General features: G+C 41.2%; 1 protein-coding gene and 1 long non-coding RNA gene across 2 annotated transcripts; both read right to left on the reverse strand.

The window, feature by feature from the left end:
* Positions 1–535: 535 nt before the first annotated feature.
* ISOC1 (isochorismatase domain containing 1) lies at positions 536–20,119 on the reverse strand. Its single transcript, XM_086410490.1, has 5 exons — positions 19,796–20,119; positions 9,761–9,880; positions 9,450–9,653; positions 7,326–7,442; positions 536–1,758 (listed from the first exon to the last, which is right to left on the reverse strand). Exons 1-5 carry the CDS (start codon positions 20,102–20,104, stop codon positions 1,612–1,614), a joined length of 897 nt encoding a protein of 298 aa, XP_086266616.1. The 5' UTR covers positions 20,105–20,119; the 3' UTR covers positions 536–1,611.
* On the reverse strand, positions 9,888–19,789 carry LOC147368934 (uncharacterized). The gene is made up of 3 exons (XR_015166921.1): positions 17,564–19,789; positions 15,866–15,939; positions 9,888–15,371 (listed from the first exon to the last, which is right to left on the reverse strand). It is a non-coding gene; the product is annotated as an uncharacterized LOC147368934 (long non-coding RNA).
* Positions 20,120–22,626: the final 2,507 nt, after the last annotated feature.

Genomic DNA, 22,626 nt, shown 5'->3' on the forward strand with positions numbered 1-22,626 from the left:
GAAAACAGGTGATGATAGTTAAATCCTTGCTACTTATAAAGTATGGTTCCTTTTGAGCAGTGCTGATGGAAACTGGCTTTCTTGGAAATGTAAAATGTCAGGCACAGAAGTTAGACCTATTGAACCAGATTCAGCATTTTAACAAGATCCCCAGGTGACTTGTATTCATGTTAGTTTGAGGAGCACTAGGTTAAATTTACTAAAAACTATTTTAAAACATGTAGAAAGCTTTGATTCTTCTTTTTTGACACACAAGTTTGCTGAGAAAAACAATTAAACATAACCATAAGAAGAATGCTATATTGCTTTTGTTACATTGTTTTAAAAAAAAATTCTACTGCTTTTAAATAATTAAGAAGGCCCTTCAATAAAATCCAGTTACTCCCATGGACAAAGAATTTTCCTTTTTAGAAAATATCCATGAGTTGAAAGATTACAAATATAAAAATTTTATACCCCTAAATAAATATTCAAATCCCTGGAATAATAATCAAAGATCCATGTTGTGGGGGACAAAATGATTTCATTCACATAATACATTTTCTTTAATTCCTTTAATACAAAAGACAGAAGTGTTTCATGTTCACATAACATTAAAAAAAAGTTTTAAAACCCTATAATAAGTATTAAATGAAAATTAATTTATTGAATGGCAGTAATCACTACAAAATTAATACTACTGAATTATTACTGAGACCTTTTGCATTAACAGTAATTGGATGTTATGTGGAGAAAATATCAAACAAGAAGATGGATGTTTTAAAACTACATTTTATCCAGTCTTTTATCTTTTTGCTAAATCTAGTACATATTAGAAGATGTATTCAAGATGGTTATAAAGCTATTCAGCTAAAGTAATACTTCAAAGATCTTAAAAGAGCCCTCTACAAATGATATGACATTGCTATCATTCCATCTGTTTACAAAATCAAAAATACAAGTAATAACCCAATGAGTTCTTCTAGGTAAAAGATTCAATTTAAAAAAGAGAACATTAACAGAGAATTAGTGATGGTGAGCAGAAGAAAATCAACATAATTAAGAAAGGTATATAATTATCCAACATGACTTCGTCTGGTTAAACCAACGCAACTTAATAAATAACTTGACTGCATTGTGAGTGAAAGGGGTAAAAAGATCCAGAGTCCTGTTTTCAAATTCTCATATAATAATCCTACTTCAATCAACCTGTAAAGCAAAAGCACTGAATCCATATTAACATCATAACATACATCTTACAATGATACAAAGGTCAAACCGTTACTGGGAGATCTCTGTCTTTGTGACAGTATAGGAAAACTTCACAAGAGTGTGCACTTTTGAAAGTATGATCAGTGTATACGGTATAGACAAAACAGGCACCTCCATTACAATTTTTTTTAATAAATAAAAGCACATTAACATAAAAAGAAGTTAAGCAGCACCTGAAGCCTTTGACATGTGTAACTAAATGCTGGTACCCAAACGGTCTAACTGGTTAAGTTTTACTAAGAGGCGCAAAAAAGGAGCCAATTTTTGACTTAACATTTTAATTCTACGAGAGACAAGAGCTTGTCTGGGCTTACAATCCTGTCATCTGACAGTGAGTAGCATACCAGTCTTTCACATGTCTTATACTTTGGAAAGCAGACCCGACTCTGGGGCACTCGCCTTAATTAGATTCTGAATTTCCTTGAATTTTGGATGGTCTTTATCAGCCACCAGCTGTAGCAGAACAGCCTCACTTGTAGTCACAATGATCCCGGTTCGAGCAAGACGCTTAAGGAAAAAAAAAAAGATAAACACAAATCAAGAAATAAGCATGAGAATGAACACTATATTAAAACCGCAAAAAGCACAGTGAGACATGCTAGTGTCCTCTATAAAAACCACGGTGCTCAGCCATACCATCAAATTCAGTGACAAGGAGACAGTTCAAACCAGCCATATCAGAAACCCATGAGGATGATTCTCAGTATTATTAATATTAGTCCCAATTATTAACATTATAAGAAAAAGAAAAAAGGTAGCCAATATAATGACTTAGATGTGCCGGAGACAGAAGGGATCAAGGCTGAGGACTGTAAAACAACGATTCTTAAATTCTTTTTCCCTCTCTCCAAATATCTGACATTAAACTGTATACCCTTTGTTAAATTGTATACCTACTTATATACCATAAGTAAAACATGGGTGGCAGAAAAGCCTCGTGTGAGGTTAAGAACACTCCCCTGAATGATAACAGAACCACCACCCTTGCCACTATCATAAGCTTTCCAGAATCACAAACAAGAGTATAAAATTTAAGGTTGCACAGAGTTTCACTGACAGGTCAAAGAACATCCTTGCTACATCGTCCCAGTGGAATCATAATAAAGCTAAGGACAGACAGCTAAGGAGGGATGAAGAGGGAGAAGGGAAGGAAGGCAAAGCAGAGAAAGCACAGAAAAGAGTGTGAGCGGGGACAGGAAGAGAATTCCAGGGTAGAGACCCATTTCCTGGATATATTTCTCAGAAACCCTAGGGGAAAAAGGAGACCAGCTGTTTGTCATCCCATGAAACATCCAGTGTTAAGAGCTGTAGAAGATGAGGTGTTTAGACACAATTCCTAAGCAAGTTAGAAAAAAACATGTGAATCAGTGTCATATCATAACGGGCATCACTCGAATAAATAGGACATCTCAGTGGAGCCAAAGTAAAGCCTTCAGATGGCTACAGATCCATAGGCCCAACCTTCCCACTGACAGCCTCTTCCTTTTTATCCCCAAGGACCGAGAAGGGAGTATAAGCCATGGCCTACTTATCAGATAGCAAGTTCGGGCCTCAACCATCAGAAAAGAGGAGTGTGAGGAGCAGCTGATCACAAGTCTTGAGAAATGAAAAAACAGCAGTCACAGAGGAAAGAGGAAGAAATAAGCAAGGCTGCCAGTGTCCTTTACGTTGGGACAAATAACCAGATGATGAGTTGTCTCTGAGTTTTTTAAAGACTTCTGGAGACTAATTTACTCCTCCTTGCTTTTCAGTAAACTCCTAACTGTCAAGTCAAAACCCTTAGAAATCTCAAAGGACTGTGTGGTTGCTTCAGACAGGAGGGTGGGCAATAAATATAAGACGAGCTGTGTCTCAGGGCCCCGAACGTCGAGTCACCTAAACCCAGCTCTCTCCCTGGCTGGCCTGCCTTCCTTACTGTTCCGTTGAATCAATGGCCTTTCAATGAGTCAGCCTGAATCTGAATCATACTTTCAATGTCTGTGGAACTGCTTTCTATATTCCAAAGTGCTAACGAAGGTCAATTTTCTCAGTAATCTTTCTAGTTCTTTCATGAGGCAGGAGATCAGAAAAGTGTTCCCAGGTCTGAGAAAGAAATGCAATGACCCAGCAAAGACACAGCTTCTCATAGTGCTCTGCTGACCAGAACCAGGTCCACTCTAAGCCAACAGCTCTCAGGAATGCTAAGAGGCCAAGGCTGGGGACAAGCTGGAACGCAAGAGGCACACACACAAAAACATTTTAGTAAACAGAAACCTACATACAATTACTTAACTTCAACAATAAAGTATGGCCAATACTGAGCATATTCAAAAGTAATCAAGCCACAGGACTTCCCTGGAGGTCCAGTGGTTAAGACTATGCCTCCACTGCAGGGGGCACAAGTTTCACTGCCTCGAGGTGTGGTCAAAAATACAAAACCAAAAAACAAACAACAACCAATAATTGTAATCAAGCCGAGAACCTGTGTTAGGGGAAGGCGTGGCTCATGCCTTTGCTAAGAAAGCTAAGGTCAGGCTAACACATCTTCCCATGGTACCTGCCCAGCACCAACTGGAAACGGTGCCCGAGCAGAAAGAGAACAGGGCACTCGATCCAGACACAGGCAGGTTGCCACTCACCACCTTGAGCTGTGAGGACACCTAAGACACTGGTCCCAAACTCACTTCATCTCCTGGCTTAAAAAGGTGAAGGTGAAGGTGAAGTCACTCAGTCCTGTCCGACTCTTTGCAGCCCTTTGGACTGTAGCCTACCAGGCTTCTCTGTCCATGGGATTCTCTAGGCAAGAATACTGGAGTGGGTTACCACTTCCTTCTCCAGAGGATCTTCCAGACCCAAGGATTGAACCTGAGTCTCCCGCATTGGAGGCAGACGCTTTAACCTCTGAGTCGCCAGGGAAGCATAAAGGGACAATTAAAACTCCAGCTGTTTAATGCAAATGGGTACTTGGCTTAATTGACTTCCAGAGTTCTTCCCTTAGACTTACAAAGTCAGTCCAACTAGGCCAAAGGAAAAGAAAGGTTACTCTGACCCACAAACCTAAAAATACACGACAGCCTCCTAGAGGGCAGAGGAGGGAAGAAAAAAAAAAAAAAGACTAAACCCATTAAATTCCCAAGCAACACTTAACAACTTCCCAGAAGTACAAGGACATCAAGTTCAAGAGAGGGTTTTATTCTGTCTTCTCCCACATTTACCCTGCAACTATGAGTTGAAAGAAAAATGCCTGGCAGATGGTAGGTGCTCAAAGTACTGTGAGGAGCAGAACACACACCATAGATCCCGGCAGAGAAGTTTTAATAACGATAACGATAAATCTTATTAATTTAACGATCTGAACAGGCAGGGTGGGGAGTCTCAGGAACGATCTCAAGTAGTTGTGTTTCTCAAGGGAAAGAGAAGAAGGGGAGCTGACCAGATCGCTGTTTCACTTTCATAGTCACAGAAGAAAAGAGGAGACTGAACATTTCTCCCAAGGACTGAGGGACTAACTAAAACACCTCCATAGAAACTTCAGACCGAGAGGAAAAGTCTGAAATGTGGAACATCTTCCCCCATCACCTCTCGACCTGCTTCTCTCCCCTCCAACCTCAGCACTGTGACCCCAAGCAATGCTGGCTGTTCTGTGCAAGCTCAGTCACCGCAGTCATGTTGCGATCCTATGGACTGTAGCCCACCAGGCTTCTCTGTCCATGGGATTCTCCCAGCAAGAATACTGGAGTGGGTTGCCATGCCGAGGGGATCTTCCCGACCTAGGAATCGAACCTGTGCCTCCTGTGTCTTCTGCATTGCAGGCAGAAATCCACCCCAGCCCATATTTTTTCCTTCCCTCCTCAGAACTTCTCAAGACTAGTCCCTTTTGGGTCTTGGAAGCTGATATATGCTTATATATTTCTGATTGGAAGGAGCTCATGAAGAAAAGAATAAGAGCTACAATACAAATAAAAGCAACAGCTAACACTTGAGTGCTTATTGTGTCAGACACTAAGGACTACCAATACAGTATTTCATTTAATCCTCACAAAAATCCTCCCACATAATGACTATTACTATTTCTATTTCACTGCTGACAAAAAAAATTAATCAGTTGATCTAAAAAAGGAATGGAAAATTTTACTCCAGCCAAGATGCTGATCATAACCTGGGAACAGCCCCTCAGAAAACTCTGAGAACAGTTCCGCCCATCAGATGTCAAAGCACAGTTATGTAAGTTTTTTGAGACAGAGGGCTGTACATGAAATGATAAATTATTGACAGTTTATAGAATCCAGATCCAAGCACCACTGTGGTGGGTCACATGACCCTTGAGACAATCAAGAAGGAGTATTATCTTTCAAGGAGCTGTCTACTCTTTACAGTTGAACAGGTTATTTCTTTTGATGGGGAGATGTGCTTGATGCATAATATGCATACAAAGTAGGGGGGAAAGAGGAAACCAAAGGGCAAAGAACAGTTTTTCAAGTTTACATTTTTCTATTTTGCCATAAAAATATGAATTTTATTTCATATCACTAATGAGAAATCTAAGGCAAAGATATTAGGTGATTTGTCCAAGGACACAAATTTACAAAAGTCCAGAACCTGCATTCAAACCTGTATTATCCCTCTACTGTTTGGGCTCCTGATCAGTAAGATTACAGGCTACCTCTGAAAGAATGAGGCTCATGTATTAAAAAGCCAACTGTTTTATTCTGAGTCTTGGTAAAAGACAGAACTGCCAGCAATAACAACTTTCTGTGATAAATGGCATAATAAAGACATGTCTGAAAAATGTAAATGAACACAGGACAAAAGTTCTTGAAATCTCTTTACAAGAAAGGAAAATTTCTGGTTTTATACGTTCTTAAGTTCTTTGCTTCCTTAGGAACACTTCAAGTTCTGGACCTCAGCATTACCATAAAGGTTATTCACGGATGGATCAGATTACTAAGAAAATCTGAAAGTGTTACTTGATTAACTCTGACTGTAGGGAGAGCTTAAAGTTCTCTGCTGAGAGGGGAAGAAGCAATACTTAATATCAAACTAACCAGAGAACCTGATAGTCCAAATGGACTTGAAAATCGTTGAATAAAATTAATAAAACCTCCCTGTTCAGGAATAAAAGAAGGGATGGCCAACCAGGGCCTTGAAAGCACTGCTGCTGCCAGCTACCCTGCAGGCTTCCACATCAGCCCTCCCCACTGACTTGACCCTTCGTCTTTCTTTCTTATTCTTATTTGCCGAACTCACCACCCTAGGGAACATTTTAGACTATGAGAGATGACTGAGCAATCTACAGAGAAAGTGGCTCATAGGTCAGCTTATGCATGAAACACTGGAGAGTCTCAAGAAAAAGAAAAAAAAAATCTACATTTCCCATTCTCAATAAAAGTAATTAGTTAAAAACTCAGCAATTCAAATCCAGATTGACATTACTTTAAAATTATGATACAATTAGAATTAAACAAAACAGACAGAGATCCACAATGTGAAGATTTCAAAGGATTAATTGTGGGAGTTTGCTTTTCAATAGTCTCGGAATAGGAATTGCTTACGTAAGGCTACTGTTATGCAATGCTGATGAACATCACTGACACGCCACGCAGAGCCATTAAACACTGTGTATGCGTGGCACCCACAGTCAGCGACACGCCTATTTCCAGAAATTCAAGTCTGACGAAATCTACACAAGGCTGAACCAGGCTGAGGCCCACTAGGCACGAGGTTTTGGATAGACCTTGATCAAGTTAAGCCTAGATGAGATGCTTTTACTTTGCAAATCTTTAAATAGTTCAGAGTAAGCTTACTAGAATACCTCTTAGTTCCTGTGCAAAACTATAGTAAAGTTAGGACAGAAGATGTAAAGGAGTGTTTAGCATCCCTAGAAATAAAGACAGAGCAGATGTAGAACAGGATATGATGGTGAGATCTTAGAGGCTGGTTGTGCATAGTAGAGACCTTGGAAATCGGCGAGTCTGATTATTGTCAGACCAAGCTCAAATTTAAGAGGTAAATTTTCATTGCTGTTACATATTTAATATTCTCCAGATTTGTCTGGAAGCCTTGGTAAATAAGTTATTTTAAAACAGGACAATTACCTCAAGGGCAAACATCCTGTCCATCATGCTTCTCGATGATGTGGCATCCGCGACAATATGAACCTCGATACCTCGGCCAACGAGCTCCAGAGCTGTCTGCTGGATGCACACATGAGTCTAGATGGAAAGTAAAAACCCACATGTAAGACTGTGGTACACGACAAGCATTTTACAAATGTGCAGCAATGCAGTAGAGCTGAAAGAGCACCACAGGTCGAACGACCTTGTCCTACATCAAGTTGTGCCTTCAGCCCACCAGTGATCTAGAGCATAAACAGCATCTCTGGCTTTGGTCTCCTCTTTGTAAAGTCAGGGACTGAATTACATCAACGGTCTTTGTCCTGGGGACCTTGAACATATTCTTACAGCTCTGTGAGCATTTTTTTTTCCCTGATATTTTCATCTGTATCTCACCTGGATGACCTTCATTCAGCTGACTACTACTGCTCGGTTTTGATGCCACTCGCAGTCGGGTTTATTTCTGTTTTCACACCAAATGCCTGACACAAAGAATGCGTCTGCAGTACTGTCGACTGAGATAATGGTGGGAAAACTGAGTTGTTACAAGACACCCAGTAGTAACGGTAGGCCAAATTAAAAATAACGTGTAGCTTAGGCAAAAAATACCCAGTATACATCACCAGCAAATGCATTATACAGATTTCAGCTTTCCAAGTACAAACTTGTATCATTCATTGGCAGGGAATAAAGAGTAAAAACAGGCTCCAACAATAAGTGGATTATATAAGCAATGAAAGCAGATTTTAATAATGCGACAAAGCTGACTTTATCTTCACATGACAAGAGAGCCATGGAAAATTATAGACTAACAATCATTAAAGTTAGCACTGGAGGACTGCTCAAAGATTATTTTGATTACATGTAAGAGCTAATAATGATGAACAAATAAGAAAAAGTATAAAAGTCAGCAACAAGATTTGGCATGACATATTTATACAAATAGGCTTCTTTTATTTTGTCAGTTTTGAAGTCAAAATACAGAAATATTTAATATACATATAAAACTGAGGATACATCTTTCTACTATTAAAACCTACTACTATGAAACCTACTATCAAAACATCATGGGTGTCTTGAATTATTTGGATTTCATTGTTTTTATGGTTTTCATAATTTTATAATTTCAGTTCAAGAGATTCTTACAAGCTATGAATAAATACTTATATTCTGCTTCTACATGTCAAAAAAGCCCCCAAAATCATTTTAATCAGTATTAAGAATCCATGAATATATTTTTTCCTTAAAAAAAAAAATGTACATGATTCAAATGTGAAGGACAATGAGGTACATGACTTCTAAGGTTTTCTAGAACAAAAACATGACCAAGATGAACTCCTATAACTTCTACATAAGTAAACATATTATCTTTGATGAAAGTGTGTTCTGAGTAGTGGTTCAAAGTAAAGGCCCAAGGGTCAATCAACCTACATTCAAATGCAACTCGATCCTTTAGCTAACTGTATGACCTTGAGCAAGACACACAACATCTGTGTTTAAGTTTCCCCATCTCTATAACATGAGGAGACCAAAGGTACTTAGATCAGAGGATTGTGCTGAGAGTTTAACAAATTAAAGGATACAACAGTGTTTGGACCAGTGCCCTGACAACAGTCAACATTTAATAAATGGGGGGGTTATTTTCTATCAGTTGTTGCTGTTTAGTCACTAAGTCATATCTGGCTCTTTTTGGACCCCATGGACTGTAGCCCACAAGGCTCCTCTGTCCATGGGATTCTCCAGGCAAGTATACGGGAGTGAGTTGCCATTTCCTTCTCCAGGGGATTCCCGACCTAGGGATCAAACCCATGTCTCCTGCATTGGCAGGTGGGTTCTTTACCACTAAGCCAACAGGGAAGCTCTTTTTACCGATATAGTATTCTGTATACATGGAGAAGAAAATGGCAACCCACTCCAGTATTTTTGCCTGGAGAATCCCATGGACAAAGGAGCCTGGTGGGCTATAGTCCATGGGGTTGCAGAGTCAGACAGGACTGAGCGACTAACACACACACACACACACATTCTATATACAAAATTACATTCTGGAAATAACAAGTTTTCTACAAATGATATTGTGTCCAAAACAGAACAAGTGGTACTTACTTCTACTCCAAACAACACAACACTCCTGACTCCAGGAATCTCTGCTAATGCTGCTTCCACTTCTGGTAATACCATTGAAAATTTGGTCTTTGGAAGTACCAGCTTTACACCTGTTAAATCAATTTCTTGAACAGTGCTTCCAAGACCTTTAGGGTATTGTTCTGTTACAATAACTGGAATTCCTAAAATCCGGGCCCCTTGTAACTGGGGGGAAAATAAAAAGCACAAAGATAAGTACCAATATACATACATTTGTGTATGAATGTATATCACGCTTCAGCAAATTGGAAAAAATAAACAAGTAAGCATACCAATCTCTGTCCCACACTAATAATATCTCCAAAATACTTGATGGCTGGTCTGAACCTTTCTTGCATATCACAGCAGAAAAACACAGTGCTTGAAGGCGTAAGATTTCCCAGGGTAGTGAGCTGAGAAAAAAAGAAAGAATGATTTAGCATTTGTTATACAGTGACATTTATTTTCAGCTGGAGGTCAGTAAAGAGAGAAAAACATTCTTACTGTTTGACCCATTAAGTCAATTTTAACAACTATTGTTTAGAAGAAGTGAATAATAGGAAAAAAAATTATCCCCAAAGATGTCCACTGAATTGCTTTTAATAGTGAAAATTTGAAATAAACCAAGAATTGACAATACAAAAAATGATTTCACAAAACATGTTTAGCCTATTAAAATAGTATATGCATATGTTTTCAAAAAATGCACACCTCTAAGAAGAAATGCTTATAATCTAATGTTAATTTTAAAAAGAGCACAGTTCAATAGTATTTCAAAACTCTAAACATATGAATAAAAAGTAGAAGTAAATATATGAAAATATTGACAAGTGGTTACATAGTTAGGGATGCTGATAATATTTTTTCTTAGTACCTTTCTTCTGTTTTTCAAATGCTGTTTTAAAACATTTGCTAAATGTTATTTAAAAGTATGTATTACTTTTATAATAAAAAATAGTAAAATAAATTTGATGACAAGATTGCTTACAAGTACAAAGAATAAAATTTAAAATAATCTGTAGCAGAGACTGTGGAACAAAACATGAAAAAACAAACAAACAAACAAATCTAGAATTACTGCTATTATCAAGACAGAAATATTAAGTCAGTATTCTCAAGAATACCTTAAGAATTCCAAAAAAAAAAGCAATGAAATGATGCCAACCACATCCCCACTGTCAAATGGAGAGACATAAACCTGACATCTGAATTCTTACACGTATTTATCACAATCAAGAAAATCAATGAACCAAAGTGAAAACTGGGTATTAGGTTACCAAGCTTTACATTAATCGCTGTAGTTGGTCTACTACAATAACTTGGGCCCAACATGGATCTCTGAAAAAGTGAAAAATCACTGTTAAATACAAGAATTTAATCTAACTGAGTTCTAAAAAACCCACTGTGGTTTTCTTTTCACCTTCTCAAATTAGAGAAGCTCTGGAAAAGACGCAGTTTGATCCTGAATGAGGCCACGCCACTGCTCTTGGTACCCTTTAAGGCTCCCCTCTAATGAACCTAAACCACCAACAGATAATAATTATTTCTAATTTTCTAGAGAAACCTGAGTCCTGATTACAAAGGTGGTGGCTTCACCAGCAGCCTGACCCTAGACTCTGCCTTAGTACCTCGGCACATGTATCACACTTAAGAAACAACTACTCCAAGAATTAAATGAATCATTAAGAGGAATCTTTGATCCTTAGCAGTATGACCGCTCTAGTCAGTACGTACTTTATTTATCTGCATCCTGGCCTGAAGGACTCTGGCACCTTAATCTCCCTCTGGTATTAACTCTACAGATGTGTACTGATTAGCCACGTGCAGTCCAACAGCATGTCCATGTGAGAATGGGAGTACCATCTGTAATTCTAAAACTACCTAGACGGTTTTCCTCCTCTGTCAATAAGGAATGTTTAAAATAAATATTCAAGCATTTTGAATTATATACGCTCATCTTTGGCTGCTTCTTTACTTAAATTTTTAATGCAAGTACCATGCTTCCTTTCAGTCATTATCAAAAGCAATGAATCTGATGACTATATAAGTACTTAAGGTACTAGGTTGAAAACCAACCACTATTTATGATCATGTATCTTAAATTCTCAGGAAATATTAAATCTTGGCTCAAAATCCATATATATATATATATATTATTTTAGAAATTTGAACCAGGGGTCCCCAGTGAAAAATGATGTGTTGAAGGAACACGATGAAAAGTGGTTTAGCTGCAATTGCCCTGTTTAAAACAATTGTGATGCAACTCAGGAATCCTGCCATTCTACAACATATGAAGACCAGCAAGCAGGCAAAATAAAACTCTACGAAGTTGCCAGGGTATGCTGGATAGCCACGCACTAACACACCGACAGCCTATGCTTACTTGGATCTCCAGCTCTCAGATCTTATCTCAGACTGTAAGGACTAACTCTGTATATATTCCTAGCAAGTTTGGTTGCCTGGATTATAAATTAACATAAGGTAAGAAACAGCAAATGTGAAAGTTTGCTGAAGATAGGCAAACGGATAGCAGCAAGGAATAACAGCCGAGGAAGAAGAGATTCAAAATACAGTAAATGCAGATCGAAACTCAACCAGTTCTCAGGCTAGACTCCAATGAAGGAGTAACAAGCTGTATGTTAAGTTATAAATTGGGACAAAATCATTGTCTTAGACTCATTAAGAAAATCAGTTACATAATATTTCAGGACTACCATATAAAATGGTCAAACTATTGAATATTGGGATGTTAAAGGAATAAAATCATACCTACTGAGAAATCCTAGATTATTCAGAGTTGTGGTCTCCCAGGGTTCCTGTTACCTAGTGCTTCCCAACACCTCATTACAGCTGTGAGGTATCTGTTCTGGGCAGGGGACCTCATCAGACATATGTCATATTAGAGAAGGTCAGCAAACGCAGCCCTGAAATCCTTTCCAGCAGAGGAATCCATCATCTCTAAACTTTCAGTTAAAGAAAGAAGCCACAGAGACAGGGGGTGAGAGCAGAGATGACTGGTTATAAATTCGTGAAACAAAAATGCCTAGATATTCTCCTCTCCAGGAGTGGACACCCCTTGAATGTGGCCTGCACTGAGCAATTTGCTTCCTCACAACAGACAATCGAGTGAGAGGGTAATTATGAATACGGCCTCAGCCAGGCCATCAAGACTGAGGCAATCAGTGAAGTCAGGGTGATGGTATTCAGCCTGGATATGTGATGAGAATGACCTTCATGATCTCCCTCTCACAATCCCACAGCCCTGGTTTAAGCACTGAGAAAACAGCAGATAAACCCAAACTGAGATCATTCTACCAAAATATCTAATCAGTACTCCTCAGAATTGTCAAGCTCATTAAAAACAATGAAGCTTTGAGGAACTGTCATAACCCAGAGGAGCCTAAGGAGATGTGGCAACTAAATATAACTAGTATCCTGGATTGGATCCTGGAGCAGAAAGAGGACATTAGGGAAAAAGCTTGTGAAATCTGACTAAAGTGTGGCACTCAGCTCATAGTAATGTACTAATAACACTGGTTCTTTAGTTGTGACAAATAAGCCACAGTAATGGAAGGTGTTGGCAAGAGGGAAAACTATGTCACATATACAGGAACCCTCTGTGTTATCTTTGCAACTCCCCTTGTAAATCAACACTGTTCTAAAATTTAACATTTAGGTAAAAAAATTAAATGGTCTCCCTATGTCATAACAGTAGTGGGAAAAGCCACTACTTTATGAATAATCTCTATACCATACAAGGGAGAAAAAGGAGGAGCTGAGGCTACAAAAAAAAAAAAAAAAAACTACTGAAAATCTCTAACTATATCCAATCAACCCCTTATCCACCCCAACTCCACATGAATTTCAGTAACTGTTAAATTACACACTGACTCTATAATCCAGGGACTTCATAATTTGACTCAGAAACTCTTCGCACACCAAAACCTTGCAGATAACTAAAAGTGCTGCTCGTCATCAGACGTGTTGCAACTCCAAGAACGCAAATTAAAAGTGGACTTGACCAAATGCTGTCCTAGGTAAACGTGTAGCAATTAGAGATCAACACATATTCAAGAAGTCTGAAGAAATCACATATAAAAATGTTTATATACACACACCTCCACATATTTATATATCTATCTATATACATCACCATACACATATACATAAAAAATATGTATTTTAATGTATTGAATACATATTTCAACACAAAAAGTTGATCACAATCAATAGCTTCCTCAAGCAATAGTTTAAGACAAATTTCAAGTATAAAATTTTTGCCCACTTTCTTAACTGTCATAGCTAGAATCTGACCTTAGATTTCATAGTCAAAAGACTCTTCATACCCAAATTCCATGACTACCATGATCCTAACAGTATTCACCCTGCTTCACATCCACATGTGATCTGACCATTTTCTAACAACAGCTGCTACATCTGCAAGGAATCTGCTCCTCCCTTGCTTGGTCCCCCTGGTTTCTTGGGACAGGCACAAACACGATGGCTGGTCTTGTTCAGTGATACGTGGTGAGCCACTTCTGATCTCTCCATAAACGTAGCACATGGTGAGAGTTGTGTGTTGAACTGTGTGCTCCGAAACTCAGATGCTGAATTCCTAACCTCCAGTACTGCACCCCAGTATTGCCTTATTTGGAAACTGAAAACACAGTCAGTTAAGACGAGGTCATGCTGGAGCAGCATGTGCGTGCGTGCTCAGTTGTGTCCCAACTCTTTGTGACCCCATGGACGGCAGCCCATCAGGCTCCTCTGTCCATGGAATTTCCCAGCCAAGAATCCTGGAGTGGGTTGCCATTTCCTCCTCTAGGGGACCTTCCCAACTCAGGTGGATGCCTCATCCAACATGAGAGGCATCCTCATTAAAAAGGGAAATCTGAGCACAGAGAAGGCCGTGTGAACATGAAGGCAGAGATCAGTGTGGTATGTCTACAAGTCAAGCCATGCCAAAGACGGCCAACCTACCACCAAAAGCCAGGGGAAGCATGAAACGTCTTCTCCTTCACAGTCCTCACAAGACCCAAATCTGACCTAAAGCCTTTAGAACTGTGAGAACATACATTTTGGTCATATAAGCTACTCAGTCTGTGGTACTGTGTTACAGCAGCACCCGAGCAAGTGACTACAGTGAGTAAACTGTGTATCTTTAGAAATGACTGAAGTTTGAACTTGTGAATGCAGTGTTTTGAAAATTTTAGTAGTCTATTACAGCAACAATATAGGCATGATGTGCTTGGGAGAGGGGTCCAGAAGGGAATATGAGGTATCATTATTTCACTGAGAAGTGTTTCCAAGGAAACCTGACTGCCACAGGTACAGGAAGGCTTTGTTTCAATACTGACTCAAAACAGAGGCCTGTGACACAACTCTCCCAGGCAATACAGGTCAGCCCATGGGCATCAGAATCTGAGTTCAAATGGCAACTTCACTAATTTCAATTGCAAATCATTAACATTTCTAAACAGCAGCTTCTTAATCTGGCTTCACTGGTGGCTCTGAAAGTAACTACCTGCAATGTGGGAGACCCAAGTTCAATCCCTGGGTCAGGAAGATCCCCTGGAGAAGGGCATGGCACCCCACTCCAGTGTTCTTGCCTGGAGAATCCCAGGGACAGAGGAGCCTGGTGGGCTACAGTCCATGGGGTCACAAAGAGTCAGACACAACTAAACACCTTCACTTCAATCTGTAACAAAGTACTAAAAATAGTTGCTACCTCATAGGGCTATATAGAAGGCAATGGCACCCCACTCCAGTGTTCTTGCCTGGAGAATCCCAGGGACGGAGGAGCCTGGTGCACTGCAGTCCATGGGGTCGCACGGTCGGACATGACTGAAGCAACTTAGCAGCAGCATAGGGCTATTTCAAAGACTAAATCAGCTTCATGTAAATCTATCAATAAAAGTATTAGGTTACTGTGCATCCCTCTTATAGGAAACATACTCTGTGCTTTCAAGTTTAGCACATGTTAAAAACAGTTCTTCAATAATGAGGTTGAAATACCACTTACTACTAATATGATCCTTTAAGAAACCAAGAAATATATGTAGAGAAACACTGATAACATCTAACTTGTTAGCACAGTCTAGAGAGTTAAGAAATGGTTCATAAAGTAGATTTCCAAATGTTACCAAAAGACTTACAATTATTGGTACATGATCTGTTTTTAGAAAAATAAGTTTGGGGCTTTTTAATTTAGACTGCAAGAGAATATTTATTTCACTCTTATTTTGCAACCTACTCACCTTTGTGAACACTAATGTGACTGGCATTAAGATTACAACTCAAGCTTATCAGTTAAAGTTTTAGCTTTCCAACTGCCTGCGGGAGGCCAGCCAACTCCACCCATTTCAGTGCTGAGGACAGAGGGGTTCTTTACATCATACCTGATGTTGGGGTGACGGTGAAGCTGACCAGATCCCAGGAACACAGTGACATCTGAATCTACACTGAATTCCCCCTGGCAAATTAAACGTAGAAAAAAAATCCCGAACACAGATCATAGCTTCCACTGGCACACAGTTTATTTATAGGTAGCCTCTCATGTATCCACAAAGAGCAAAATGTGTACAACGCTTTGGGCAGTAATTTGAAATATTAAATTTTTTACAAGGTGAGTGGGTGGGTGAGAGACAATCCCTTAGGATTCAGCTGTTATCTCCAGAGCCCCTGACACTGTCAGCCTCCTGAGAAAAGCCCTGCCTACTTCTCTAACTCAAGAGTTCTGAGCATTAGCTTATCTACCTGCTCCTCCTACACACTCCACGGTAAAGGTTCTGAAATCAAAAATCACCGCCTTCCAATTAGCAAGCCCAAGGGAGACCCGAGTCCTTTCCCTTTTCTTTTCAAACCATGCCTTCTCTTCCTTCCCACCCTGAACTCCGGGGTACCTTCTAGCTATAAAATGGCCACACCTCTGTTTAAAATAATCTTCATACTAATACACTTCCAAGAAGGTAAAACCTGGAGCAGAATCCCTTCCCAATTAAACACCTCTGAGAAGGTCAAAATAACCTTCCCAGGAAAGCCCTTATCTTCTGCCCACACAAAGCTGTCAGAGCCATCCCTCCTACGTACTCAAGTAAAATCCTCTAACTGGTGTCACCCTTAACCACGTCCATTTCTTCCTCTCTTCTACTTGGGTTCTGCCTTCCCTGGTGACAAGCTGGAAAAATACACTGGTAGTGGTATGATATCAAATTTATATGAGTTTCCAGGGTTGAACTCTCCACTAGTTAAAACTTGGGAAATACCTTGTGAAAAATTAACACTTGTAAGTCATAAAAATGACCTACATTCCCACTGTATAAGCCTCTCATTTATATTTCTTCCCCTTTGTCTCAAAATGCCTCAGACTTCAAGCATTTTGAGAAAGCTGAAGACACATAAAAAGTTCTTGAAACATGAGCTGTCTTTAGCTACCTGAGCTGTCAGCAGATACTCGGTCACTGTTACAGAATATTTCAGAAAGGAAGACACTACAAAGTTATCAGAGCCTAATACTGGCAATGGGGGTCTTAAAGATGAATCTCCATAGAACCGCAAACCAACCACCAGTGCAGGCTGTGTGTTTTGCAGGGTCATTAGCAACAGTCAGTACAAGCCTAAAAGCAAACTTAGACCCCTGTGGAAATTGAGAATACATTCTAGAATATACAGGATGTTAGCCAGAGCTGCAGAGGCTATAAGGCCTTCTCCGAAATCACAAATGGCATTATTTAAGCCATGGATGACATGTGGCCAAACACGCTCTTCCTCCCTGCCTCTGGTAGAAGGAGCCTGTTGTCCCTGAGCATGGTCTCCCTGACAGCCACCTTGAGTCTTTCTGACTGACAGGCATCTGTTCCACAGAAGGAATAAATAGCATCAAAACAACTGATATTACAAGCCCAAGTTTGTGACTTGTTTCCCATTCTGCTTGATATATTCATTAAGCATGAAAAGAGAACATGAATGCTGTGGCCAGTTGAAGGACCTTCACATGCTTTATTTACCATGGGACCTTGGGCCATTTCCTACATGTTTTGCTCTTTGGCAAAATGAAGCAGTAAGATTTTAGGTAAGGAGAATGAATTCGGTCTTACCCCTGTTTACATTCATTGTGCCAGGCACTTACAGCTGCCACTCAAATGCAGAATGAACTCTTAAATTCTTGTCCAGCCATGAAATGTCCATGTCTTCAGGATTATACAGTTGTGCTCCAAAAAATATAGTAAAATGGTCATGAAAAGAAATATGTTCCCTTTTCCCTCTGGGAGTATCCATACATATATACATACATGTGTGTGAGCATGTATACACACACACATATATCTCTCTCTTCATATGGAAGGTATAAACAGGTATCAGAATAAGCATATGGATATACATGGTATGAGTGTGCAACCCTCTACATCCCATTATCTATTTTTAAGCTTGGGGAGGCACCTGGCTGAAGAGGTCAAGCTACTGTGATTACTAAACTGAAATAATATAAAAATATTTTAAATACTTTAAAATATCTAAAGTATCATGTAACAGATGCTTAGGTATTCTTGGCCTATTTGGTGAAAAATAATTACATTTTCAAAAGGATGGGGCAGAGTAGTGCTACTATAATTATTATTTTAAACATCACCACAAAAACTTAAACTATTATTTAATTTCCAATACCAAGCAAAATATTTCAAAAGCCACATGTGTCCTGAATTACATACTGCCTTTTGAGAATGTACAAGACATCTCAGGTAGATACATACATATTATTAATTTCTTTAGTTAAAAAGAGTTGTCAGACCCAGACTTTGAATTTTTCAAAATTAAAAAAAAAAATCCTATTATTGGGGGAGGGGGAGGCCTTAAAAACTTGGGGAGGGCACCAGTTTAGCATAACATCTCTTAGGTAACAGCCCACCTTCCCTCCCAACCACTACAGGAAACATCACAAAGAAGTCGGCCTCCTCAGTAAAGCTCCAGATCTCTTCAGCTAGTATTTGGATTCTCGCCTTTATTAATGGGTTTGTCAAAGGTGCATCCAACTTCTTCGGTATTTTTGGCAGCATTAATCTAAACAGACTGACAAGGAAGACTGCAGAAGGTGTCCGCCATGAAAACTCCTGAAGACAAAAGAAATGGGGAGTAGCAAACCCCTATCAACCACAACTCCCAAGAGCAGGGCAAATTCTAGGGTATCAGACACCAAGTACCTGCCTCTATTTTGGCTCATCAAGGGCTGACCGCGTAATCTCACAGCCTTTGTCCTCTGATTAAAGTACCTGCTTTGGAAGTTTCTGGACTGGGTGCTAGAGTGATAGCAAACAAGATCAATTTCTCAGACAACTACAACTGAAAAAAAAACTAAAGGGCAGTCCTCAGAAAATGACACCTGAATATCAAAGTGACTTCTAAACCTGAACCCACATTTCAGTTCGGTTTTCCAAAGAAATGGCTTACCTGTCTCTCAACCAAAAAACTGTTGATGGTGTAGTACCTAAAATACACCTTTTATTCTTGCTTTGCAACAGTGTAAATCCTCGAGTGAATCCTCTGAGCAGAGCACAAAAAGAACCCAGGAGGCAGATCTGTGCAGCATAAGAACACGGCTTTTTAAAAATATTAAAAAGCTATAAAATAATCCTCAGGTATAACAACTTTTCCAGCCAGCACTACCAGGAAAGAATGGTCTGGCTAAAGTTGTGTATTTAAGAAGGTACTGCAGCCTGATTCGAATGACTTTTTCAAGGCAGTCAAATGTATACGTGTAATCAACAGATTCAGTTGACAGTTACTAGGAAGAGGCTAAACACGGTTATTTCACTTAGGGAAGGCTTAAGATCAAAGGAGCTGAAAGCTGGAAAAGAGGATGGATGAAAGGATAGGACTCCAGAAGTTTGTGTTTCCGCAAGTGGTAAACACAACTCCGGGAACAAACCCCAAGGCCAACACTCCGCACAACCTCTTTTCCCCGGTTCTGCATCACCCCAAAGAAAAACACAGCTACTCTGCACAGCCCTTGGGTTACGCAGGCGGCTGGGACTTGCTCCCGGCACACAAAGCGGATGCGGGAGGCTGAGGACCACACACGTGGGGGCGTTCGCGCGCGCCGCCTCCAGCTGGGAGGCCCACGCCCCATCCTTGGCGGAGGACAGCCGGTGACCGTCACCTTCGGACAGGCGCCGGGGCTGGGCCATTCACGAGGCTTGCGACACCGGCGCGGCCCTTCCCAGTCGGCGAGGCGCGCGGGGCCGGCCGCCGCGGGGCACCTGAGGAGTGCGGCGGGGACGGGGACGCACGGGGACCCGGAGCGGCGGGGCGCGCGGCCCTCCCGCGGGACCCACCTGGATCTGCAGCGGCACGAGGCGCACCTTGCAGCGCTCGCTCACCGCGAAGCCCTTGGGCAGATCCACGTACTGGCCCCACTCCTCGGCGAAGAGCTGCACCACGAATTTGCGGTGCATGTCGATCTGGTCCCCGTACAGGCTGAGGAACTTCTGGATGAGGAGCTCGTAGCCCGCGCCGTGCGGCACGGCCGCAGGCCGCGCAAAGACCGAGAAGCAGAAAAGCACGGGGACCGTGCCCGACGGCGCCCCCGCGCCCGCGCCGCCGCCGCCGGGGAGCGCCGGGACCGCCGGCTCCGCCGCCGCCATGTTCCCCGAGCGTCTGCGAGCTCCGAGGCCGCGAGGCGCAGACACTGCCGGCCGCCGCGGCCCCGCCTCCCCGCGCCGCCCGCCGCCCGCTCGGGAAGGCGAGGGGGCGGGTCCTGGCGGCAGTGGCTCCCGCGCCCTCCTCCTCGCGCGGGCGGAGGGCGGACCCCGCGGAGGGCCGGGCTGTAGGACCTGGGCGCCTGGCCAAGCGCCTGCGCCCGCCGCCGGGACCGCCCCCTCCAACCTCGGGCGGGCCGGGGACCCCGCACACCCTCGACCTTCCTGGGCTGCCCGGGGCTCCAATCCTCAGAGGAGATCGGTGCCCCCGCCTTCCAGCCCGCTCCGCCCACCGTCCAGCGGCGTTTGGGGCTGTGCTTAGGCATTCGGGGCTGTCCGGCGAGATCTGCTGGGGTGCGTTACCTGTCGGCCTTGTCGAAAGGCAGGCAGTCCTTGAAGACGGGATAGTAATATTAAAACTGGTAGGGTAGCTGATAAATGCCCTAAGAAGAGCGGTGGAAGTCAACGCTTCCTTAGGAGTGCCATCCAAGACGTAGAATTTCATGTTTTTTTAACCCCATGAAACACAGTCTCTCCAGTCGTGGATTTGAGATCTTACCCTCTCTATATCTCAATTCAGTTTCTGGGGTTTAAAGGGGTTTAAGAGTGAAAATCAGAATTTTTTTTTTTTTTTATTCAAGCTGAGGATTTTGTTTTTAAGCAAGTAAAAACAATCACCTTCAAATAACTTTTTTACTTGTGAACACTTTAAGGCGCTATAATTAGCTGGAATTAGGAGAAGGCAATGGCACCCCACTCCAGTACTCTTGCCTGGAAAATCCCATGGACGGAAGAGCCTGGTAGGCTGCAGTCCATGGGGTCGCGAAGAGTCGGACACGACTGAGCGACTTCACTTTCACTTTTCACTTTCATGCATTGGAGAAGGAAATGGCAACCCACTCCAGTGTTCTTGCCTGGAGAATCCCAGGGACGGGGGAGCCTGGTGAGCTGCCGTCTCAGGGATCGCACAGAGTCGGACACGACTGAAGCGACTTAGCAGCAGCAGCAGGAAAGCATACCCTACGAACCAAGTTTCCTTAAAGGTCAGGTCCTCGGAAGAGAGGCTTATTAATCTAAATAAAATAAAATTTTAGATGTCAGGGGTTTCCTCCTCTTAGAAGGAAATAAGGAAGGTGCAGGGTTTCTTAGTTGGCACTGTTGACATTTGGAATGGAGTCTACCTTTCCATGGGGGCTATCTTGTGTATGTGTATGATTTTAGCAGCATCTCTGACCTCTACCCACTAGATGCCAGTATCACCCTGCACTTCCCTCTCACACTTAATTTGATCTTGACAATCAAAAAAAAAAAATGTTTCCAGACGTTGTTCAATATACCCCAGGAGACAAATTTGCCCCTAGTTCAAATTTGCCCCTAGTTCAGAGCCACTGCTTTAAAGTAATGCCAATACCATCCTTTGGCCTTTACTGCTCACTTGTATACAGGCTACTGAAAATAGTCTATTTTCTGGCACCTCATCAAACTTTGAGATTCCATTTAAAACTTGTCTGAATCCATCAGACCCCAAATGACATCTTTGCAGATACCACTTCACTGCAACGTCTTCTGTGTGCCGATGTGCAAATCTATGCGAATAGAATGGTAGTTTGTCTAGACTGATTACCAAAAGGTACCTATTCTAGGTATTAGTCTAGGGGGACTAATTGTAAAAGAGTTCCTTCTCCTTACTAATGCCTCCTAGACAGAGCAGGTTAGAGAAGTTGGTCTGAACCTCAGACCCCCTCAACAAGCACCTCTGCATCTGTACAATGTTTTCTGGTGGTCTTCAGTCAACATACTTACTCCACTTTCAGATTTTTTAAGTCGGTTTCCAAAGAAACCAATTTCCATATCCATTGTACTACCTGAGATTGGCCTTTGGCCATTTTATTTAATATTGCAGTCTCTGTGGGAATAACACACAAAGCATTAATAAAGCAGGTGTTTGAAGAACACATCCACATTTACTGAGTACCAACTGTGTCATCCCTATGCTAGAAAAGGGCCATAAGTATAGATTTCATTGATAATTTACTTTTCTCAGGAATTTAATTATTAGAGTACTAAATTTGATAAATGTCGTTGGAAAGAGTCAATGAACAAGAATCCATCAGCAGATACTCTAGTGACAAGTAGAAAATAACTATCCTAACTGGCAAAATCATCACAGATAAAATGCCCAAAATGGTCTCATATAGGACTCTCAGGAGGTTTACTAGTTAAATTTAAGTACTTACTTTCAGAATTTAAATTCTAAGCAATTCAAGAAGTTAGTTTATACAGTATTGATTAATATGTAATGCACTACAGAAACAAACTTCAAAATCTCAGTGGATTAATACAAAAAGGCTTATTTCTTACTCCCCCTAATGAGCAGCAGTATTTGACAAGTTGGTCACTCTTTCCATTTGAATCATATGCTTCATTTCCTGGATACCATTCTCTCTTATTTCTCCTTCTACTTCATT

This window comes from Bos grunniens, chromosome 7 (assembly GCF_055505025.1).
Source record: "Bos grunniens cultivar Pamir isolate PY7600 chromosome 7, Bosgru_T2T1.0, whole genome shotgun sequence".
Classification (NCBI taxonomy): Eukaryota; Metazoa; Chordata; class Mammalia; order Artiodactyla; family Bovidae; genus Bos; species Bos grunniens.

Excerpts from the sequence above, each read along its gene's own strand:
- ISOC1 (XM_086410490.1), bottom strand. The coding sequence starts at position 20,104 with ATGGCGGCGGCGGAGCCGGCGGTCCCGGCGCTCCCCGGCGGCGGCGGC. Across the intron at positions 9,881-19,795 it reads TCGTGCCGCTGCAGATCCAG|CTCACTACCCTGGGAAATCT; the intron begins GTGGGTCCCGCG and ends TTTTTTTCTCAG. Across the intron at positions 1,759-7,325 it reads ACAGGATGTTTGCCCTTGAG|CGTCTTGCTCGAACCGGGAT; the intron begins GTAATTGTCCTG and ends TTTTTCCTTAAG.